Source organism: Mesoplodon bidens (genome assembly GCF_964165515.1).
Source record: "Mesoplodon bidens genome assembly, chromosome: 19".
Classification (NCBI taxonomy): Eukaryota; Metazoa; Chordata; class Mammalia; order Artiodactyla; family Ziphiidae; genus Mesoplodon; species Mesoplodon bidens.
Genome location: NC_138179.1, coordinates 53,356,587 through 53,374,809, shown reverse-complemented (window position 1 = coordinate 53,374,809; position 18,223 = coordinate 53,356,587). Strand labels below are relative to the sequence as shown.

General features: G+C 55.7%; 1 protein-coding gene across 2 annotated transcripts in view; it reads left to right on the top strand.

Annotated features, from left to right (window-relative positions):
* LASP1 (LIM and SH3 protein 1) overlaps nucleotides 1-18,223 on the top strand; it is a 40,796-nt gene that overhangs the window by 7,893 nt on the left and 14,680 nt on the right. For both annotated transcript variants that reach the window (XM_081218152.1, XM_081218153.1), the window contains exons 3-4: nucleotides 8,193-8,277; nucleotides 15,722-15,829. In XM_081218152.1, coding sequence (XP_081074278.1) covers nucleotides 8,193-8,277; nucleotides 15,722-15,829 — 193 coding nt within the window. The remainder of the gene's footprint in view (nucleotides 1-8,192; nucleotides 8,278-15,721; nucleotides 15,830-18,223) is intronic.

The following is an 18,223-nucleotide window of genomic DNA, read 5'->3' as shown; positions in this document are numbered from 1 at the left end:
TCTACCGTGGGGAGGTGGGTAGAGGTGGGGTCCCCCATTGCAGGGGGATACCCCCATCCCATCCCATGCAGTTTCAGGTTGATTGCATTCAGGTCAGGGCTCATGCAGGACCTCACAGCCACGCTACTAGGTGGGGCTTCAGAAGGTCAAGTCCCTGCAAGTAGGCGGCAAGATCAATGTTCAAACAAATTCCGGATCTGACTTGAGTCCTTTTTTTCTTTTTCTTTTAAATTCTCAGTCAGGAGGCTTTCTGCAGCTGAAGTTCACCTGGGAGGGGAACTTAGGGACCTGTCTAAGAGGAGTTGGGGCCTTAAACCCCTGTGAAAGGCTGTCTTCCCCCTTACTGCCCTCCCCGCCCCTGCACATACCACAGCCTCATCTCCTTGGGGCTGGAGCATTCATCAGGTGCTTACTGCCTGCCCTGCCGGCTGCTCGATGCCAACCTGTGCCAGGTGCTGGGAAAACAGATTTTCTGATAAAATCTCCAGCCCAAGAAGCACCATGAATCATCACCTCCCTTCTGGGAGGGACTGGGGCCCTGGGAAGACGGCCTGGGGCAGAGGGAGGGTCCTGGCTCCTCCTTCAGCTGCCCCCACCGACCCCTCCCACCCCCCCCCAAGGGAAATGGGACATTCTTCAAATTCTTAAAGGCTCACACAAGCCCTGATTCTCTGCAACTTCCTCCCTCTGTTGGGGAGTAGGGTGGGGTTCAGCAAAGCCAGAGGCTGGGGCAGTTAACCCCTTGATTGCTGGCCCACTTCAGGCTAGATTCTGGGCACCTAGGCTCCTTTGGGGGCAGCTCCTGCGCCTCGGCCCCTCCAGGCAGAAGTCGGGCTGAGCCCGGAGCCCAATGGATGGCAGGGACTAAGGCTTCTTCATGTCTCTTCCTAAGACTCCGGTAGCCTAGAATGCAGCAAGCGCTGGGAGTTGGAAGAAAGAAATCGGAGGCTTGTCCTTGTTTTCCCTGCCTGTTCTCAGTCTAGTGCCAAAGTCCCAGCTTACTTTTCTCACCCTCTTCTAGGGAAGCTGCAGCAAGTAGGGGTGGGTAGCTCCTGCAGGGGTTGGGGGGGCTCCAGGGAAGGCAGAAGATGAAACACCCCTCCTGGGATGCTGCTTCCAACCTGCCGAGGGTGAGACTCCCCCGTCTCTCTCCTGGCCTCCAGCTAGAGAAGCAGGTTGACCCCTCTCCGTTCCCTGAGCCTTTACAGTCCTTATTCTTCCACGCCTAGCTGACCTTTGGCCCAGCTGGGATGTTACCTGGGAAGGACCCTGGATGAGGGGCCAAACACTTGGGGGATTTGTGGCCCAGCTGTGTTTCACTCGCGCTGTGGTAGCACCTGGCCCAAGGCAGCCACACTCCCTCAGCTGGCGCCTGCAGGTCCTTGCCAGCGAGCCAGACGTGGGGATTCTGGGATAACCCAGAGGCAGGCCCGGCTTGCTCAGGGCGCCCTCCGGACCTATCTGGGCCTCAGTTTTCCCGCGGTTAAAAATTCCTACCCAGGGATGCTGGAGCCTAGACCAAAAAGTTTTGTGCACCTGTGATGTGCCAGGCACGGGTGTTGAGTGTTCACTCTCATCCCTTCCTGTTTTCTTCCTGCCTTTGGCTCCATCCCTCAGTGACATTCCAGTTCCTGAATCCTGGAGTTTCCAGGATAAGGCCAGCTTGGCCTTGCTTTGTGAAGCTCAGGCCTGGCTTTTCAGCATGTCCCGCTCAGGACCCAGAGGGACAGGTGATCGCTCCCGGGCCCCCGGCCCCCGGCCCTTTGCCAGGGAGTTGAGCCCACCCAGGGAGGGAGTGTGCAAGTTTGGTGTGCAGGGGGGCCTCTACGTTCTGCCGATCTCTGGTTAGTCCCTGAGCCAGAGTCTTGCAGGAAGGGTGGGCAAGAGAAAGAAGAAAGCTGTCTGTCTCTCTCCAGTGGCTTCTCAAGATTGAGATTTAAGTTCTGGAAAGAGACTGAGAGCAGCAAAAAGGCCTCTTCTCTTTCTCTCTTTGCACCAGACTTATCTGGGGTGAGGCCGGGGAGAGAACATAGGCCAGAGCCCACAGCCGGCCTTCTGGGTGGTAGTGGACCCCCAAGGACGTGCATTTACACACGTGCCTGTGCATATCCAGACACACACGCTGCCGCCAGCTGTGGGGCCAGGGAGAAACGCCAGGGTGTCGGCTGTGTTTGTGTTCACACTTCCCAAGCCATAGGCACTCAGCCTTGCTATGACAAGGTAGAGGGGAGCATGCCTGCTTTTGCATAGTAGCCAGCGGGGGAAGAACCCACTGTGAATCGAATTCTCTCTTGAGGCTTCTGGGTAGGTGGGGTGAGCCTATTCCAGTTGTTATAGGAATATTTATGCCCTCGATGATCTGTTTTGTAAACTATTCTTTCTGAAAGTGGGGCAGATGGGTCCACGTACAAACCTGGTCCTTGGTCTCCATGCAAATAGTTGAGCCCAGAGGACAGGGGGGTGGGTCAGGGGGACACGTGCCTGTTCCTTTCTCCTTGGGGGCCATGAGTCTGTAGAGGCTGCAGACCTGAGGCAGAGTTGCAGGCCAGGGGAACCAGCTTTTGGGGTGTCAAGCAGGGGGTGTACATGGGCTGGGGAAGAAAGCGGGGGATGCTCATTTGTGCCTTTCCCCTCCTCACTGACCGCAGTGGTAGAGGTCTGTCCTTCAGTTGCCTTGAGCTGTGGGCTGAGGGGCTGAGGAGGGTGGAGGTGTCCCTGGTTCTGGGGAACAAGGGACTGTGGTTCTACTCCCTCCCCAGGCCTCAGAGAGTGGGGTGGGGCCTGTGCTGGTGGGGCTTGAAGTAGCTCTGGGTTCTAGCAAACTGTCTTGACTCCCAGCTGCTCTTAGGGGATGGGGCAGCAGTGGGCAAATCCAGGAACAGGGACTGGGGCTTTCCCACCGCCCCAGAGTTCTCTGCCCCTGACCGGGAAAAATGGGATCAGATGTCTTGGGGAGCTGGGGGTAGCACCAGGAGCGGGAGTGGTATGGGTGTGTGTGCTGTGTGTGGGAGCGGGGAGTCCAAAGGGGTATCCACGGTGAGCAGTGTGGCCTCTAGGCAGCCCCTACCTCTCTCTCACCCCCAAATCCTTATACTCAGATGTCAGGGCCTCAAGGAACCTCAGGGATCACGTTGCTTCCTAACAGCCCATTTTATAGATGAGGAAACTGAGGCGCAGTGTTTCCATGCCTTTCCTGACTTGGCAGAATCATTTCTCCTTGTGTATGGCCATTTTTCATTTTGTCTACGACCACTGAGGGCTGGTAAGTTCTTCTTCATGTCTAGCCTTGATCTTTTTGGCGGCTCATTTATTTCCCTCTGGTCAAACAATGCCTCCTTGTTGCTTCCTATCCCCACCGTTTCAGCCCCTTTGGCCTGGGGAACTGGTGAGAAAATGGGTAAGAAGGGAGCCCTCCCTGCCCGCCTGCCCGTGGGCAGTGTTCCCAGCGGGGGAATCAGTAGCTCCTTCCAGAGGCAGGATGTAGGGGCTGTGGGTTTTTTTCCTCCCCCTTTTGGTGAAACCAAAGGCTCCTTGTTGCTTTTGTTGATGTATTTTTGTTCCTCCTTGAACAAAAAGCTGTGGTTTTTGAAGGGATCCAAGGCTGGAAGAGGCGAGGTTGCCTGTAGAAAGGGTGAGCTGGGCTTCCAGGATATCTGGTCTGTTCTTGTTCTGCCTCTGGAACACAGCTGATGGCGGGACTGGGAGTGGGGCTTCCTACAAGTGACCTCTGTCCCCAGTAAGCCCATAGCAGGAGCCCTGCAGCTTCTCAGCATCCTCCCTGTCCTCATCGTCCCTCCAAGCGGGAAGGTGACTCAGAGGTCCTCTGGGGCAAGCCCCCCTTCTGCATTCCCACAGGTCATGTCTGGACTCTTGAGACACCTGCTTTAGAAGTGTCTTAAGGAGTAGGTGGCTTCTGACTGGGGGTGGCTGAGAGACCCCAGAGGGTTCTCTCATAATAGCCAAGCTTGGAAACTGGTTGGGTTTAGAAGAGGAAGTTCTCTACCGACCCAACCAAGCATATCTTTCCACAGAGCTGGGAGTGGGCAGGCGTTCACCTGCGGGGGGAGGGATGTCAGCCTGCGCTTAGCTGGCTGGGCAGGTGTGGTACAGGGGAGAGTGCATTGGGCCAGATCTCTGTCCTTGACACTGAGCCTCAGTTTCTTTATCTGTAAAATGGGCACAGTGATAACGCCTGCCTTTTTTAGCCCAAAGCCTTGTGGCAGGTTTCAGGAGAGAATGTGCACAGGATACAGTGTATCCAGAAGTCACTTCATGTGACTCTCAGTTGTCCTAGAGGCCTGGGCTGCTGCCAGCAGCTGCCTGATTGTCCTGCCCCCCAGGCTTCCTGTCCTAGTGGGCTCTCTCCATGCCTCTCTCTTTCCCAGAGCAGCTGATACTGCCATCGAGGGTGGGGACGGGCGTCGGCAGAGGGCCCACCTCTTGGAATGATTAACAAGAGGCCGGGTGCAGGCTGGCCCACAGAAGGGACAAAGAACAGCTGTGCTCTGGACCCGGCTCCAGGCCAGGGTTGGGACACCCAGTTCTCCCCACCCTGGTCCCTCGTTCCCTCACCATGGTCCAGTCTGTTGGTGGGGCTGGGGTTCCAGTGGGGTCACTAGCTGGTGGGGGGGACACCCCTCTTCTGCCTTTGCGCCTGCATTGGGATATGCATATATCCATTCATCTCAACTGAGATCTGAGGGTAATGGGTTGGGGGGGCACTTCAACCTGAGGATAGAGAGGGAGGGAAAAGGTAGAATTCCCAGCAGTTGTTTCTGGAAGGAGGTCAAATCGATTGTAGCACTCTTGGAAGGCAGTCATGTGGATGGGGGAGGGGCACAGCACGGGCGTCTGGCATATCCTCCCTTCTAAAAACAAATCCGTGGCACGTGTCTTCCTCACCTAAATTGTCTACAAGGATCCTGCAGACACAGCCTCCTGGTTTTGCCTTCGTGGGTTCCTCTGCAGTTGAGGACCCTGGCTGTGTGTGTCTCTTCCCCCACCCCCATAGACTCTCTCTGTCTGCCTGCTCCCACCGCTCTCCTGCCTTGAGCCGAGGATGAGGTTGCCATGGGAACCCGAAGCGCAGTGAGCAGGGGACGGGAAAGGCAGAGTTGGGAAAGGCAGAGTTGTCTCGCCAGGGCTGTGGGCTGTGGGTAGGGGACAGGGTTGACCCAGCAGGAGGAATATAGCCCATGCTCATGGCTGCCTGCCTTTTTTGGCCTGGGGTTGGGGTTCAGGAGGCAAAGGTAAGAGACTGGAGGCTTCAGAGCCCCTCTTTAATCTATCTTAATCTGATGCAGGCTTAAAATCCCCCTCCTCCCCCCACCAGATTAAGCTGAGTCGACGACATCTAGGCTGGTCCCCCCGCTTCCCTTCTGATGGAATTAGTGTTCTGGCTGTGGGGGGCTGAGATCTGGGGGTCATGATGGCTCCAAAGAGGGGATGAAAGACCCGCCAGCCCCATCCAGTGGCACCCACTGCATGTTGGGGGGGGGTCTCCTGAGACCCTTCTGGTGGCGTGTGGGAGGTATGTGAACGTGGACCTGCTGGCGTCAGCGTCTAGGAGGAGTGCATTGCTGCAGAGGGCTTGTCTAGATATTCATTGTGTGTGAGGAATAGCGCAGAGTGCACAGGAACCTCGGAATTGCCGAGTGGGGTTGCGTCTGGCTGACCTTGGGCCACGGGACCTGGCATTCCGTTTTAACCCTGTACATTCAGGCAAATGGGAAACCACGGGTTTGCAGACTGGCTCCTGTGCATATGTGTTTTCCGAGCCTGCCAGACACCCTTCCCCGCCAAGTGCTAACCAGAGCCACCATCTCAGAACTGACCCTTCAGGCTCTGGGTCAGAGCTGCCCTGAAGGTCTTCTCCATCCCCCTGCTTCAGGACCTAACCTCCCTCCTGTGCTCATGAGCCCCTACTTACAGACACTCTCCTCACCACACTGCCCACCCCTTGACACCTTCATAATGGCTCTGATTTGGTGGGAGGGTCACCTCCAAAGCCCTCCCTCCTGGGACCTCAGGGCCCGCCAGTTCTGCTAGAGATCTTACTTTGATCCCTTCTGCTGTTCTCTTTCTAGTCTCCAGAAACAGACTGCCAGTTGATCCTCCCTTTTCCCGGAACTGCTCAGGGATTTTTGAATGGTGCACCTCAGCTGTAGGTGGCCCTGGCTTTGCGGAGCTGGGCCAAGCCTGGGACTGGACCCACAGCCTTAGCCCCGCATTCATCTATGGGACATTTCTGTGGCCGGCTGCAGGCACCTGTATTTGCTTTTTAGTCTCTTGCCTTGCTCTTCCCTCTGCTCAGGGAGCCATGGGCCTGGGCTGATCTGGGAGGCAGGACGCAGGCGGGGCAGTGCAGGCTACGAGTTGGGACACAGCTAGAATCACCTTTTGTGCTTCTAGGTCCAAGATGATGAAGCTAGCTCAGAGGGAAAAACGATTTGCCAGTCACCCTGTGAGAGGGCCAGCACCCAGCACTGTGCTCCTTCTAGCCACACCCCCCGCCCCCCCACCGGTTAGTTGAGTTCTCCAGCCCCCGAGTCCTGCCCTTGACACGGGGAAGTTCGTGTGTGATTACCAATAGCTCTCGCTCAGGATGGGCCGGGCAGCTGGAGAACATGCCAGGCTTGGTGAAACACACAGAGGTGGAGGGCTGCTGGTGTCCAGTTCCAGGGTACATCAGCCAACCTGGCTGGCTGGAAGGTGGCGATCCATCTCTTACCTGGGGACAGCCTGTGAGTCTGGCATCGGCTAGTGGTCATAGTTGTGGTGGGGTGTGGCCAGAGCTGAGAATGGCCAGCCTTTGGCTCCTGCTCAGAGAAGCCAGCTGCCAGTCCCTGAAATCACTGGGGCCTGTGTAGACCCCCAGCCCTTTCACAAATACCAGCATCTACACACAGACCACAGTGACTCAGGGCCGCCTCTCCTCTAGCTGGTTTGCTGGGGGACTTTGTGATGACCCAGGGGAACGGAGGAGACCCGAGTTCTAGTCCTGGCTCAGCTTCAACGCCTGATAGGACATTCGTTTATCCAACAAGTATTTATTGAACACCAGGTACTATTTGGGGAGCTTGGAATAAACCAATGAAGAAAAGACCAAGACTCCCCTCACCTCATAGAGACCCAGTGGAGAGAGAAGACAGTAAACCGATGTGATAAATAATTATGAATTCAGCTAAGTGCTTGGCGCCCGCGCACAAGTTCCTCCTCTGGGAGAAAGGAGGGGGTTGGACCGGATGGTCCTGGAGGTCCCCGCAGGCTTGGCTCTGAGGGCTGAACTGGTCCCTGCTACCTCCAAGTCAGCCCTCTTTCTGGGGGACAGGACTGTGGTCTGCCTTGTGTCTGGAGATTAGAGGGTTTGGTTCAGGGTGTTGGGTCCTGGGAGACCTTTTGGGTACAAATCTGGATGCCTCCAGTTACCGGCCGTGTGCCTTAGCCACATTGTTTAACCTTTCCAGGCCGCTGTTCTCCAATCTGTCAAAGAGGGATAATAGGGTGATTTTAAGAAGTTGATGAACTAAGGCGTGTACACCCTTAGCCCAGGGAAACATCAACTGTTGTTACAGTGTCCTTATCTGTCACCCGTGGTGACCTCTTCTCGGCTTCAAGCTGACCTCTCATCTACCCTCCGATTACGGTGGACCTTGTTAGCTCTTTGGAACACCACCCTGGAGGTGTGAGCCTTTTCTGCCTCACTGCCTCTTCCTGGAAGCCCCCCCCGGATATGTGGATCCCTTTCCCCTTTGCTGCCGTCTCTAGATCCCCCCTGCCCTTCCTCTGCTACATTGGTCTCCACTTCTGGTCTCAGCTGAATGCTTTGTCCTGACCCCATGAGCATCTTCTTCCCTGCCTGGCTAGGCCCTCCTGGGTGCCTGGCCCCCTTGACCTTCCTGTGCAATAGACGTGGATTACTTGGGTGATCTGAAACCCTTAGAGAGCGTCCCCATGTCCTCCCTTTGGAGTTCTTGGTGGCCAGCCAGCCACTCGGGCCTGATGTGTCTTCCCAGTTCAGCCCAGGCTGAGTCTGAGAAACGCTTGCCTCCCGTCGGCCATGGGCAATGGGCATTGTGGTTCTGATGCTGGGACAAGGGCAGGGGCCGCCCAAGGATAAGAGAATGGAAGCCCAGAGGTTCCCGCCCCTTCCCCCAGAATGACCCCCTCTTTTTTTTTTTTCTGTCCTGCAGACACTACCCCAAGCAGTCCTTCACCATGGTGGCCGACACCCCGGAAAACCTCCGCCTCAAGCAACAGAGTGAGCTCCAGAGTCAGGTGAGGGGGCGGGGCCTGGCCCTTGGGGGCGGGGCAACCCCTTGATTTAGCAAGGGCTCCTTCCTTCTGTGGTTACTCAGCAAGGCCAAGGCGCTGAAATCCTAGCAGTTACCAGTCTCCCTGCCCCCACCCCCCACCCCCAGTTACTGCACATTTCCTGACTTGATCAGAGAAGTGGGCGAGAGCGTACCCCACTTCCTACCTAAAGTGGGTGGGAGGGGTGTGGGCGTCGGATTTTTTCTGCTTCAGGAATTTTGTGGGGGACCCCTAGAGCCCACCTCCTCCAGGAAGCTGGTCCCCTCCCCCTCCTCTCCACTCACACCCACCCTCAGAGGGCAGGCTGCAAAGGGGGCCTGTCCTGCCTGTGTCTCCTTGGGCCTGATTTTCCTGAGCGCCTGCTGGGTGGGGAGCCCTGTGTGTCACCACAGTAGGGGAGGAGACGGGCTTCCTGCACCAGGGAGAACTCGATCTTCGGGGGACACTGAGGAATAAGCAAAGGTCCAGAACCTTTAGGCCAGAACGACTAACCCTGCCTGGGGGTCTGGGAGGGCTTCTGGGACAAGCCTGGCCTGGACTGTGGGGTGGAGTGGGGCAAAGCGGGGCTTCATCAGAGACCCCTTGGGGAACGTAGCCAAGTAGGCAGGGTACCCAGGGCCAGGAAAATGTCTTGCAGGATCCACCAGGGCCTCAGAGGGAGATCTCTCCTGATCCCTCCAGAGTGGGGCTCCTGCTCTCAGATCTTGATGTGACTTCTCTGGTCACATGAAGGAGAATCAGCCCTGGGCCATCTACATGCATTCTCTCGTTGAATCTTCCGAGCAATCCTGCGAGGAAGATGCTATCTTCCCATTGTACAGATGAGGAAACTGAGGCTCAGAGACAGTAAGGGACTTGCTAAGATAATATATGTAGCAATAGAGGTGGTAAATGTATTAATAGTTAATGTATGGAGTGCTCAGTGCTCTGGGCGTATTAATGTTCAATCCTCACCACAGCCCCGTGCAGTTGGCAGGATAGGTCTCACTTTATGGAAGAGGTTCAGGCCTCCCGTGTGTCCTACAGTGATGGGGAGCGAGTAGGGGAAGCTGGTGTCAGCAGCAGCTCACATCTGCCAGCCCAGACCCTGCCCCCGCTATGGTGTGAAAGCCACAGTCACTGGGGGAGCCAGTGTGGATACCAGAGCCTTGCCAACTGAGGAGGGCTGAGTAGCCCAGCTGGCAGGAAGTAGGCTTGAGACAGCGCTGGGGCCTGGGCCTGATCTGCACAGGGAAGACCCTAGCCAGGCCCTGACCACCGCCCTGGACTCCCCATCCTCTCTGGAGCCTACTGGGGCCAGAGGTGGAAGGGGCTACGTGGGGCAGGCAGACCTGCCGTCACCCCACAGATTGAGAGGAGTGTGGGAGTGTGTGTACACACTCAGGCAGAAGCAAGGGACACACACACACACACACACACACACAGACACCTACTCTCAGAAGGAGAAATTCAAACCCTGTTAATTCCCTCAGCCTTTGTTGGTCCCACAAAAGCTGGGCTGCAGCTCTTTTTGCCCCTGGAACTTGATCCCTGAGGGGCGGGGTCTGTAGGAGGAAGCAACCCCTGCCCAGGGTCTGAAGGCTCTTCTAACTCACCTGTCCCCCCTGTCCCCCAGGGGCCTGGCCCCACTGCTCGCCTCCTGGGTCCTGGGCTCCTGGCTCTGGGGCCGGCTGGGGAAATCATGAGAAAGGCAGTCACTCTTCATAGGTTCTCACTGCGTCCTTCATAGGACTTCATTTAATCCTCACGTCCACCTGATGACAAGGAAATCTTGTCCCTGTGGTGCAAATGGGGACACAGGTGAGAGAGGCCATGCCCCTTGCCAGAGCCCCGTGACGGACGCAGAAGTCAAGCCCCTCTGCAGCCTGCTGTGGCACCTGTGCGCTAACGCCCAGGATGCTCCAGTCACCAGTGGGGACAGGGAGGCCTTTTCGAACGCAGTCCTAGGCCCCGCCCAAGGGGCTTCTGTTTGGCAGTTCTGGGCGGATCCAGGAATCTGCATTTTGGCGGCCCTAGTGATTCTGATGAGGGCTTTTGGTCCCACAGACATGCTCTGAGAGGCTGAGCCAGGCTGTGGGGTAGGGAGGGAGCTAAGGAGCTGCTGTGAGTGGTGTGAGTTAGGGCTTTGCATTGAGGCCACTGCTCCAATCTGCAATTGGGCTCCTGGGGGCTGGGGCTGGGATAGGCAGAGGGTGGAGACCCCGGTCCTGCCCTCTTTGCAAGCCTGGTTCTGTCTCCTACCTCCCCGCAGCTGTGTGGTCTGAGTCTGGCCCCTTGCCTCTCAGAGTTGTTGTTTTTTTTCCTGCCGGGTAAAAATAGGGACAGCAAACCCAGTTACCTAGAGGTTGGGGGCTGGGCCCAATGCTCTGAGGCTCGAAGGGCTGAGCGGGCCTGGCGGGGGCGGTGATGGGCTCTGGTTCCTTTGGCCACCATGGAGGAAGGGCCGGCTGGCGTGGCCTGCGGCTGACGGGAAGGGAAGTGGGAGCCTCTTCTACCTCGTCTGCCCCACCCCACCGGGGTGTCAGCTGGTCTCTTTCCAGGCCCCTTCCTGGGCCTGCGTTGGTGTGTCTCTTCTCAGTCTCTGGGAAGTTGCCCGTGCTATTTCAACTTCGTTTTCCTGTCTCTAGATTGGTTCCCAAAGTGGTACGTTAGGTGTCTGGGACACCTGGAGCCTCCCCTGTGGGGGCAGCAGCCACAGAGCTGACCAGAAATGACCTTGTGGGTGGTCCTGCCCAGGCCTGGCTGGGGCAGGGCACTGGTGGCTGGGCCTGGCAGCTCTCCCATCGCCAGCCCTGCGCTGAGCGGCAGCGGCTTTGGGGTGGGGCTGAGCTGGGGCAGTGTGGGCCCCTGAGCCCAGGCAGAAGTGCAAGAAAAAGGTCTCTCTCATTTTTCCCTCATCATCCATGGTGCTGCGCGTGGGCTATGCCACAGGGCACATGCCACAGGGCACAGGAGAGTGTAGCAGAGCCTCATGCTCTGCCCTGCTCTTGGCAGGGTTCCCACTCTCTTATCTTGAATCTTGTGACCAGCAAGGCAGGCAGCATACCTGTGTCACTCTTACTGGAGCTGGCTGAGGGTCAAATGCTGGATCTGCCGTCACTAGCTGTGTGCCCTTGGGCAAGTTATTTAACCTCTCTGAGCCTTAGTGCCTTCATCTGTAAAGTGTGGATTACCTCTCTACAAAGGTTATTGTGAGGATGTTAGTATATACTGGGCATTTAAAACAGTTCCTGGCATACAGTCAGCACTTAATAAATGTTCGCTGTTACTATTCTCCTGGAAATGAGAGGAGATGGAACTTGGGTGTGATAAAGCTGAGGAATACTAGACCTTCTGATGATTGCTTCCAGAACTGACCTTTTTCATTGGCTCTCCTCCCCCATCTGTGTGTGTCTAACTTTATTTTTATTTATTTACTTTTGATTTTTTGCTGGGAACATTTTTTTCCCCATTTATGTTATGAACTCATCACAATCCCTCTTTTTTTATGTTGTGTATTTTATTTATTTATTTATTTATTTATTTATTATCTTTTCTGGCTGCTTTGGGTCTTCGTTGCTGCACGTGGGCTTTCTCTAGTTGTGGCGGGCAGGGGCTACTCCTCATTGCAGCGCACAGGCTTCTCACTGTGGTGGCTTCTCTTGTTGAGGAGCATGGGCCCTAGTGCACGCGGGCTTCAGTAGTTGTGGCTTGCAGGCTCAGTAGTTGTGGCTCGCGACTCAGTAGTTGTGGCGCACGGGCTTAGTTTCTCTGCGGCATGTGGGATCTTCCCAGACCAGGGATTGAACCTGTGTCCGCTGAGCTGGCAGGTGGATTCTCAACCACTGCACCACCAGGGAAGTTCCTGTGTGTGTCTAATTTTAAAACGATTTCTTTTTTGTTAGAAGGGGGTGAGTTACACGGTATGTGGGTCCAGCTCATGGTAGGTACATAATAAGTGGAAATTGTTGGTATATTTTTTTTTTTTTTTCTTTTTGCGGTATGCGGGCCTCTCACTGTTGTGGCCTCTCCCGTTGCGGAGCACAGGCTCCGGACGCGCAGGCCCAGCGGCCATGGCTCACGGGCCCAGCCGCTCCGCGGCATATGGGATCCTCCCAGACCGGGGCACGAACCCGTATCCCCTGCATCGGCAGGCGGACTCTCAACCACTGCGCCACCAGGGAGGCCCTGTTGGTATATTTTTTCAATAAAATTTTTTAAAGTTGTGATCTTTTCTCTTATGTTGGGTCAGCAGGGCAGTTCTTTTTTTTTTTTAACATCTTTATTGGAGTATAACTGCTTTACAATGGTGTGTTAGTTTCTGCTTTATTTTTCAAATTATGCTGCCTGTTTGGAGATTTTATGTCTGCATTCAATTCATTCATCATTTACCCAACAAACACATGTTTATACCTACTGTTTGCTACAATAGTGATGAACAAGATAGATCCTGAGAGAATAATTAATAAATTTACATATTAAGAAGTAGAGGGCTTCCCTGGTGGCGCAGTGGTTGAGAGTCCGCCTGCCGATGCAGGGGACACGGGTTCGTGCCCCGGTCCGGGAGGATCCCACATGCCGCGGAGCGGCTGGGCCCGTGAGCCATGGCCGCTGAGCCTGCGCGTCCGGAGCCTGTGCTCCGCAACAGGAGAGGCCGCAACAGTGAGAGGCCCGCGTATCGCAAAAAAAAAAAAAAAGAAGAAGTAGAGTTTCTTGGGGCCGTGTTTGTTCAGGCCTGAGGGGCCTCAGGCATCATTCCCAGCCCTGCCTTGGGAGTTTCCAGGATGGGAGGCCCAGGCAGCATCCAGGCTGCAATTATCCAGCTGCAGTGCTGAGTTGTATCCTGTACCAACAAAGCAGGTTGAGTGACCTTGGGCAGGTAACTTCCCTCCTAGAGCCTCCTGTCATGTCCTGGTGAGCCATCCCAGATGAGGGCAAACACTCCTGCTTGGGTGCTGAGCGAGGCTCTAGGCAGGGGCCTCCCCACGGTCTTGGTTCCCCACCTTTTACCTCTGCCACACACTCCAGCTCCAAACAGCCTCCTGGAGAATCTTCCCCACCTTGATTCTCCATAGTCAGGGCCTGCAGGTGCTTAATAAATATGGTCATAAACTCCAGAGCTGGGAGGGCTTTTAGAGATCAGCTGGCTAGCCCCTCTCAGGGGACCCAGAGAGGGGGACTGACTAGCCCAGGAACATAGAGCAAAGTAGTGCTGAGCCCGGTCCTCCATCCTTTCTTGCCCCCACTCCGCCCAGCCCTGCCCTCTCTGGGCGGCCTGTGCCAGGAGTGAAATGAATTTTACCCTCCCCAGCAGGGAGGGAGAGGCAGTTCCCGAGCCTGGGAACCAGCTGATGTCATTGTAGCGTTGCCATGACAATTATTCCCCTGGATTAGGGGCCTGACGCTCCGGAGGCCAGGAAGTAGAGGAGAAGTGGGGCACTGGCATTTGTTCAGCACTTTAAGGTTGACAAAGCACTTTCACACCTACCCTTATCTGTACGCATTGAGCCCTGCTGTGTGCTCCACAGTGTGTTTGCTGCTTTAGAGCCACTGTCTGTAATCCGCACCATTAATTGGAACGGGTCCATCATGATCCGCATTTTACAGATGTGGAAACTGAGGCCCGAGAGGTTAAGTCAATTGCCCAAGATCACGCAGCAGGTGGGAGACAGCCTATGTTCATACCAGCTCCCTCTGGCTCTTGGCCTATGCTTGGTGATAGGAAGCCCCCTCCCCATATTTTAACTGATGCCTATGACAGTCCTCTTCTAGGTGAGGAAATCAAGGCCAGAGGCCTTGGATCTGGGCTTCTGCATCTGGAGCTACACATTTTTTCTGGAATTTTGAATTTTATTTTATTTATTTTTTTATACAGCAGGTTCTTATTGGATATCCACTTTACACATATTAGTGTATGGAGCTACACATTTCTGACTCTACGTTTCTTACCTTTCCTGATACCCCCTTCCCAGAGGGTTCTTTCCACCCCCCTACCCCCAACACGAAGAGTTGCTGTACTGGCCCAGGCCTTACTGGAGGAGCTGATGCTGGGCAATTCTGGGCCCTCGGGGTGGGTTGGCACCTGCACCCACTGTGTTAACTTCCCGTCTGATGGGAACTATAGCACATCCAGGCCTCTGTTTTTAGTCTGGATCAGAACAAAAGAGGTTCTGGAACCTTTTAGGCACAAGAACCCTATGGATGGGTAAGCTGGGGCTCGGGAGACAAACAGGGACCCCAGCCCCTGGGGGCTGTGCAGAGGAACTGACAGGTATGTACTGTCAGTTGGGTCATGGTGCAGCTTGGCCCTGTGGCCAGATGACTCTACGCCTGGGAGCTGCCTGGAGATTCCCAAGGTCCTGGGCCTCATGTCCTGGGCTGACCTGCCTCTAGGGCAGTACAGCCCCTATGGAGGGAATCCAGGCAGCTGGTGGGGTTTGGAACAGCTGGCTGCCGAGGTGGACAGTGAAGACTCAGAAAGCCAAGGAACAGTTCTCTGCCCCAGGGACATTTCCAGCCTCCACTTTGTTCCTCAAAACCCCCAGGGAAGGACAGGATAGTTTTCATATTTCACTTCTTTTAGTGCTTGGGAAGTCCTTTCTGACGTCTGACTCCTGTCCCTCTGGTACTCAGGTTTCCATGGAATTCTCAGAAAAGAGGGGGGCAGTGGCGGTGTGGTAGGGGACTTCCTCGGAACTTGGAAACCCGTTCTGAAGTGCTGTCTGTGCCCCGCCAGTTTCATCCCCTCCTGGGGCGTTGACCTCAGAAGCCAGCCTGGCAGCCGCCGGGGTTTGTCAAAGGCTCATTGACTGAGTTTTCCGAGCGGCTGTCTTACCTCCTCCCTTTCTGGGCACCAACTTTGTCCCTTGGTACAGCCCTCACTCAGCTGGTCACTTAGAAACTCCCTCGGGCTTTCGGCGGGTAGAGCCACATCCTGGCTAGGATGAAGGCTGGGCCAGTCTTTGGAGCTCTGGAAAGAACTTCTTCCTCTAGCTTTCAGGCAGGATGGGCCAGTGGTGAAGGGTCAGGAGTCAGGCAGACGAGGGTTTCATCCTGGTGGCTCTGGACATGTGCTGCTAAGCTGCGTGACCTTAGGCGTGGCACTTTGTCTCTCTGCGGCTCAGTTTCCTTGTCTGTAAAATGGAGCTAATGATAGTATACAGCAAGACTTAAATGAGATCGTTCATGTAAAGCGCTTGGCACTCAGGATACGCTGAATACATATTAATGGTTTATTATCATTGGTCTAATACTTTTTGGCCAAGGCTTGTGCTTTGAGTTGGGGCGTGGAGCTGGATGTCACTGCGGGGGGGTTTCTGGTCAGGGTCTCTCTCCTGGCTGGTTGCTGCCTTAGAGGTGGCGGCAGGCTGGGGCCCTCTCTGCTTCCCGTGCCTCGACTCCAATCCCCCTCCACCCTTTGGTCCTCCAGGTGCGTTACAAGGAGGAGTTTGAGAAGAACAAGGGTAAAGGCTTCAGTGTGGTGGCAGACACGCCTGAGCTCCAGAGGATCAAGAAGACCCAGGACCAGATCAGTAACGTAAGCTCCCCTGCTCCCTGGGGTACCATGCTGAGGCCCTGCCCTCTCTTCTCGTCCGCTCCCCGCCCGCCTGGCAGACATGCATGAGGCCAATTCTCTGCTGCCCCTGCTCTCCTAGGCCTGGCTGGCGGCCGCTTGAGCAGAGGGAAGGGAAGGGTTTGGAGTTCCCAGATGCCTTTCCTCTGTGCACCCCCCGATTCCCCCTTTGATACCCTCTGCCCACAGTGTATTTCCCCCTTAAAAGGACTGGACTTTTGGGGGGGTGTACAGGGAGGGCCTTTATGCTAAATCACCCCCGTACCCCTTACTCTCTCTGAAAATCCCCCCCACCCCTGGCTGTGGTGAGTGCCAGGGTCCAGACTGGCTGTTTTGTCTGAGCACAAAGGTCAAAACTGAGTGGCAGGGGTGGGGAGAGGCGGGCCTCCCCCGTGTCTGCCTCTGGGTGCTGACACTGCAGTCATTTCCGCCCCTCCTCCCCCACCTCGGCTTGCTCTTCCTTCCTGTGTAAAAACCCCAGCCGGTTTTGCCTGCTGGCCCTGCACCCCCTGGCCTGGCACTCCTGGGCCCAGGGCGGTGACCAGTGTCTGGCCATGGCAGGGCTGGGTGTGGAGAGTGGGCAGTGGGTCGTTGCGCCCCATGGCACCTGTGGCCAGGGGACAGGCCTCAGTTCCCTGCTTGGTGGAGCCACGGACCAGCAGCCTGTGTGGCTCTGGGCTGTGGGAAGGCTGCCTATGGGGCTTTGGGCAATGTGAGGTCAGGGGGGCACCACTGTGAGCCACAGCACAGGACGTGGGCCACAGACCCGTGTCGCACAGGGTCCTACAAAGGACCGGGCAAGCGGTTGTCTTCGTGTCTGGAACAGGAAGGGGTTGGCAAGTTGCCCGTGTCACTGGGCAGAGGGCCTGGGTGTTAGCTGGTCCACCCGGCGTCCAGCCCTCAGCCCTCCACCCGGCCTCCTTGGTCGGTCACTCCTTCTAGAAGTTGGCTGGACCGTGCTTAGGGTGGACTCCGGCAGTGGCTCAGGTGGATGTCAGAAGCCAGGGCCCAAGCCATCAGAACCTGCCATGCCCAAGACCATGACTTTTAAGCTTTGACAGCAACCTGCAGTATGAAATACATTTCACATCGTGACCCACCCAACAGGCCTGCTGATTTATTTAAGGGAAACAGAATCAAAACTTCCAGGAAAGAGTGCTTTACCGCTTAAAGGGCATTCGGATATTTTCTGTTCTATTTTTTAGTTTGTGAAAGACGCTGGTTGCCGACTTAACTAAATGGGTTTTGCAACTAGGTTGTTGACCAGCAGCTTGAAATTCATGGCTTGAGGAAATGGAGTGCTCCCCTTGGGCTAGGACGCCTCTGAGGGCTGCAATCCCTACCTGCTCCCCTGCTGCGCCGCCCCCCACCCCCGCCGGAAAAAAAAGGCCAGTCTCAGTTGCTGCTTTATAAGCCAGGGCCTGACCTCACACCCGAGAGCTTCCCTGCCCGTTGGTGCCCGGACCTCCAAAGGGTAAAGCCGGAGGAAAGAAGGTGTGGGTCTCAGCTCTCCACATGGAAAACGGGAGGGAGGGGAAGCCACGGGTAATGGAAGGAAGACCCAGTTGGCTCACAAAGCTGGAATCTTGAGTCTTTAGCCTCTGTGGCTTTTCACTGTGAAGACTGTCTTATCTTGGATACCTGTTCCCCACCTACAACCCGACCCCCAGCACCTTCACTCATTGCTTCCAGCCTGGGGGTTTTATAGCTTTTTTTTTTTTTTTTTTTTTTGGCTGTATGTGGGCCTCTCACTGTTGTGGCCTCTCCCCTTGTGGAGCACAGGCTCCGGACACCAGGCTCAGCGGCCATGGCTTACGGGCCCAGCCGCTCCACAGCATGTGGGATCTTCCCGAACCGGGGCACGAACCCGTGTCCCCTGCATCAGCAGGCGGACTCTCAACCACTGCGCCACCAGGGAAGCCCCAGCCTGGGGGTTTTAGAAGAAGGGAGACAAGCCCAGTCATCCCTGCCTCCCTTTCAGAAAGGCTTCCAGAATACTTCACACGCAGCCTATTTCACCTGCACGCACCCCCCCTCCCCCTCCCCCCCCCCAAACTAGTTATTGGAGGTGTTAATGTCTGAGGAGCCCCGGTAACAGAGCTCACTCTGGCCAAGACACTCACACCTGAGGCGATAACATCTTATCATTAACCACAGGGCTGCAATTAGCTGATTGTCCTCTGCTCTGAGGTGGGGGAAGTGACTTGAGCCTGACCTGGTTCTGCTTTTGCAGCTTTAGCTGGAACCTGTGACGTGTGACCACAATGCTGGAAGACTCTAGGTTTTAGCAAGTACAGTTACTAGTCTGTCAACTGTGGGCCTCCAAACAGCTGGACGAGAATCACTTGCAAAGGTTGA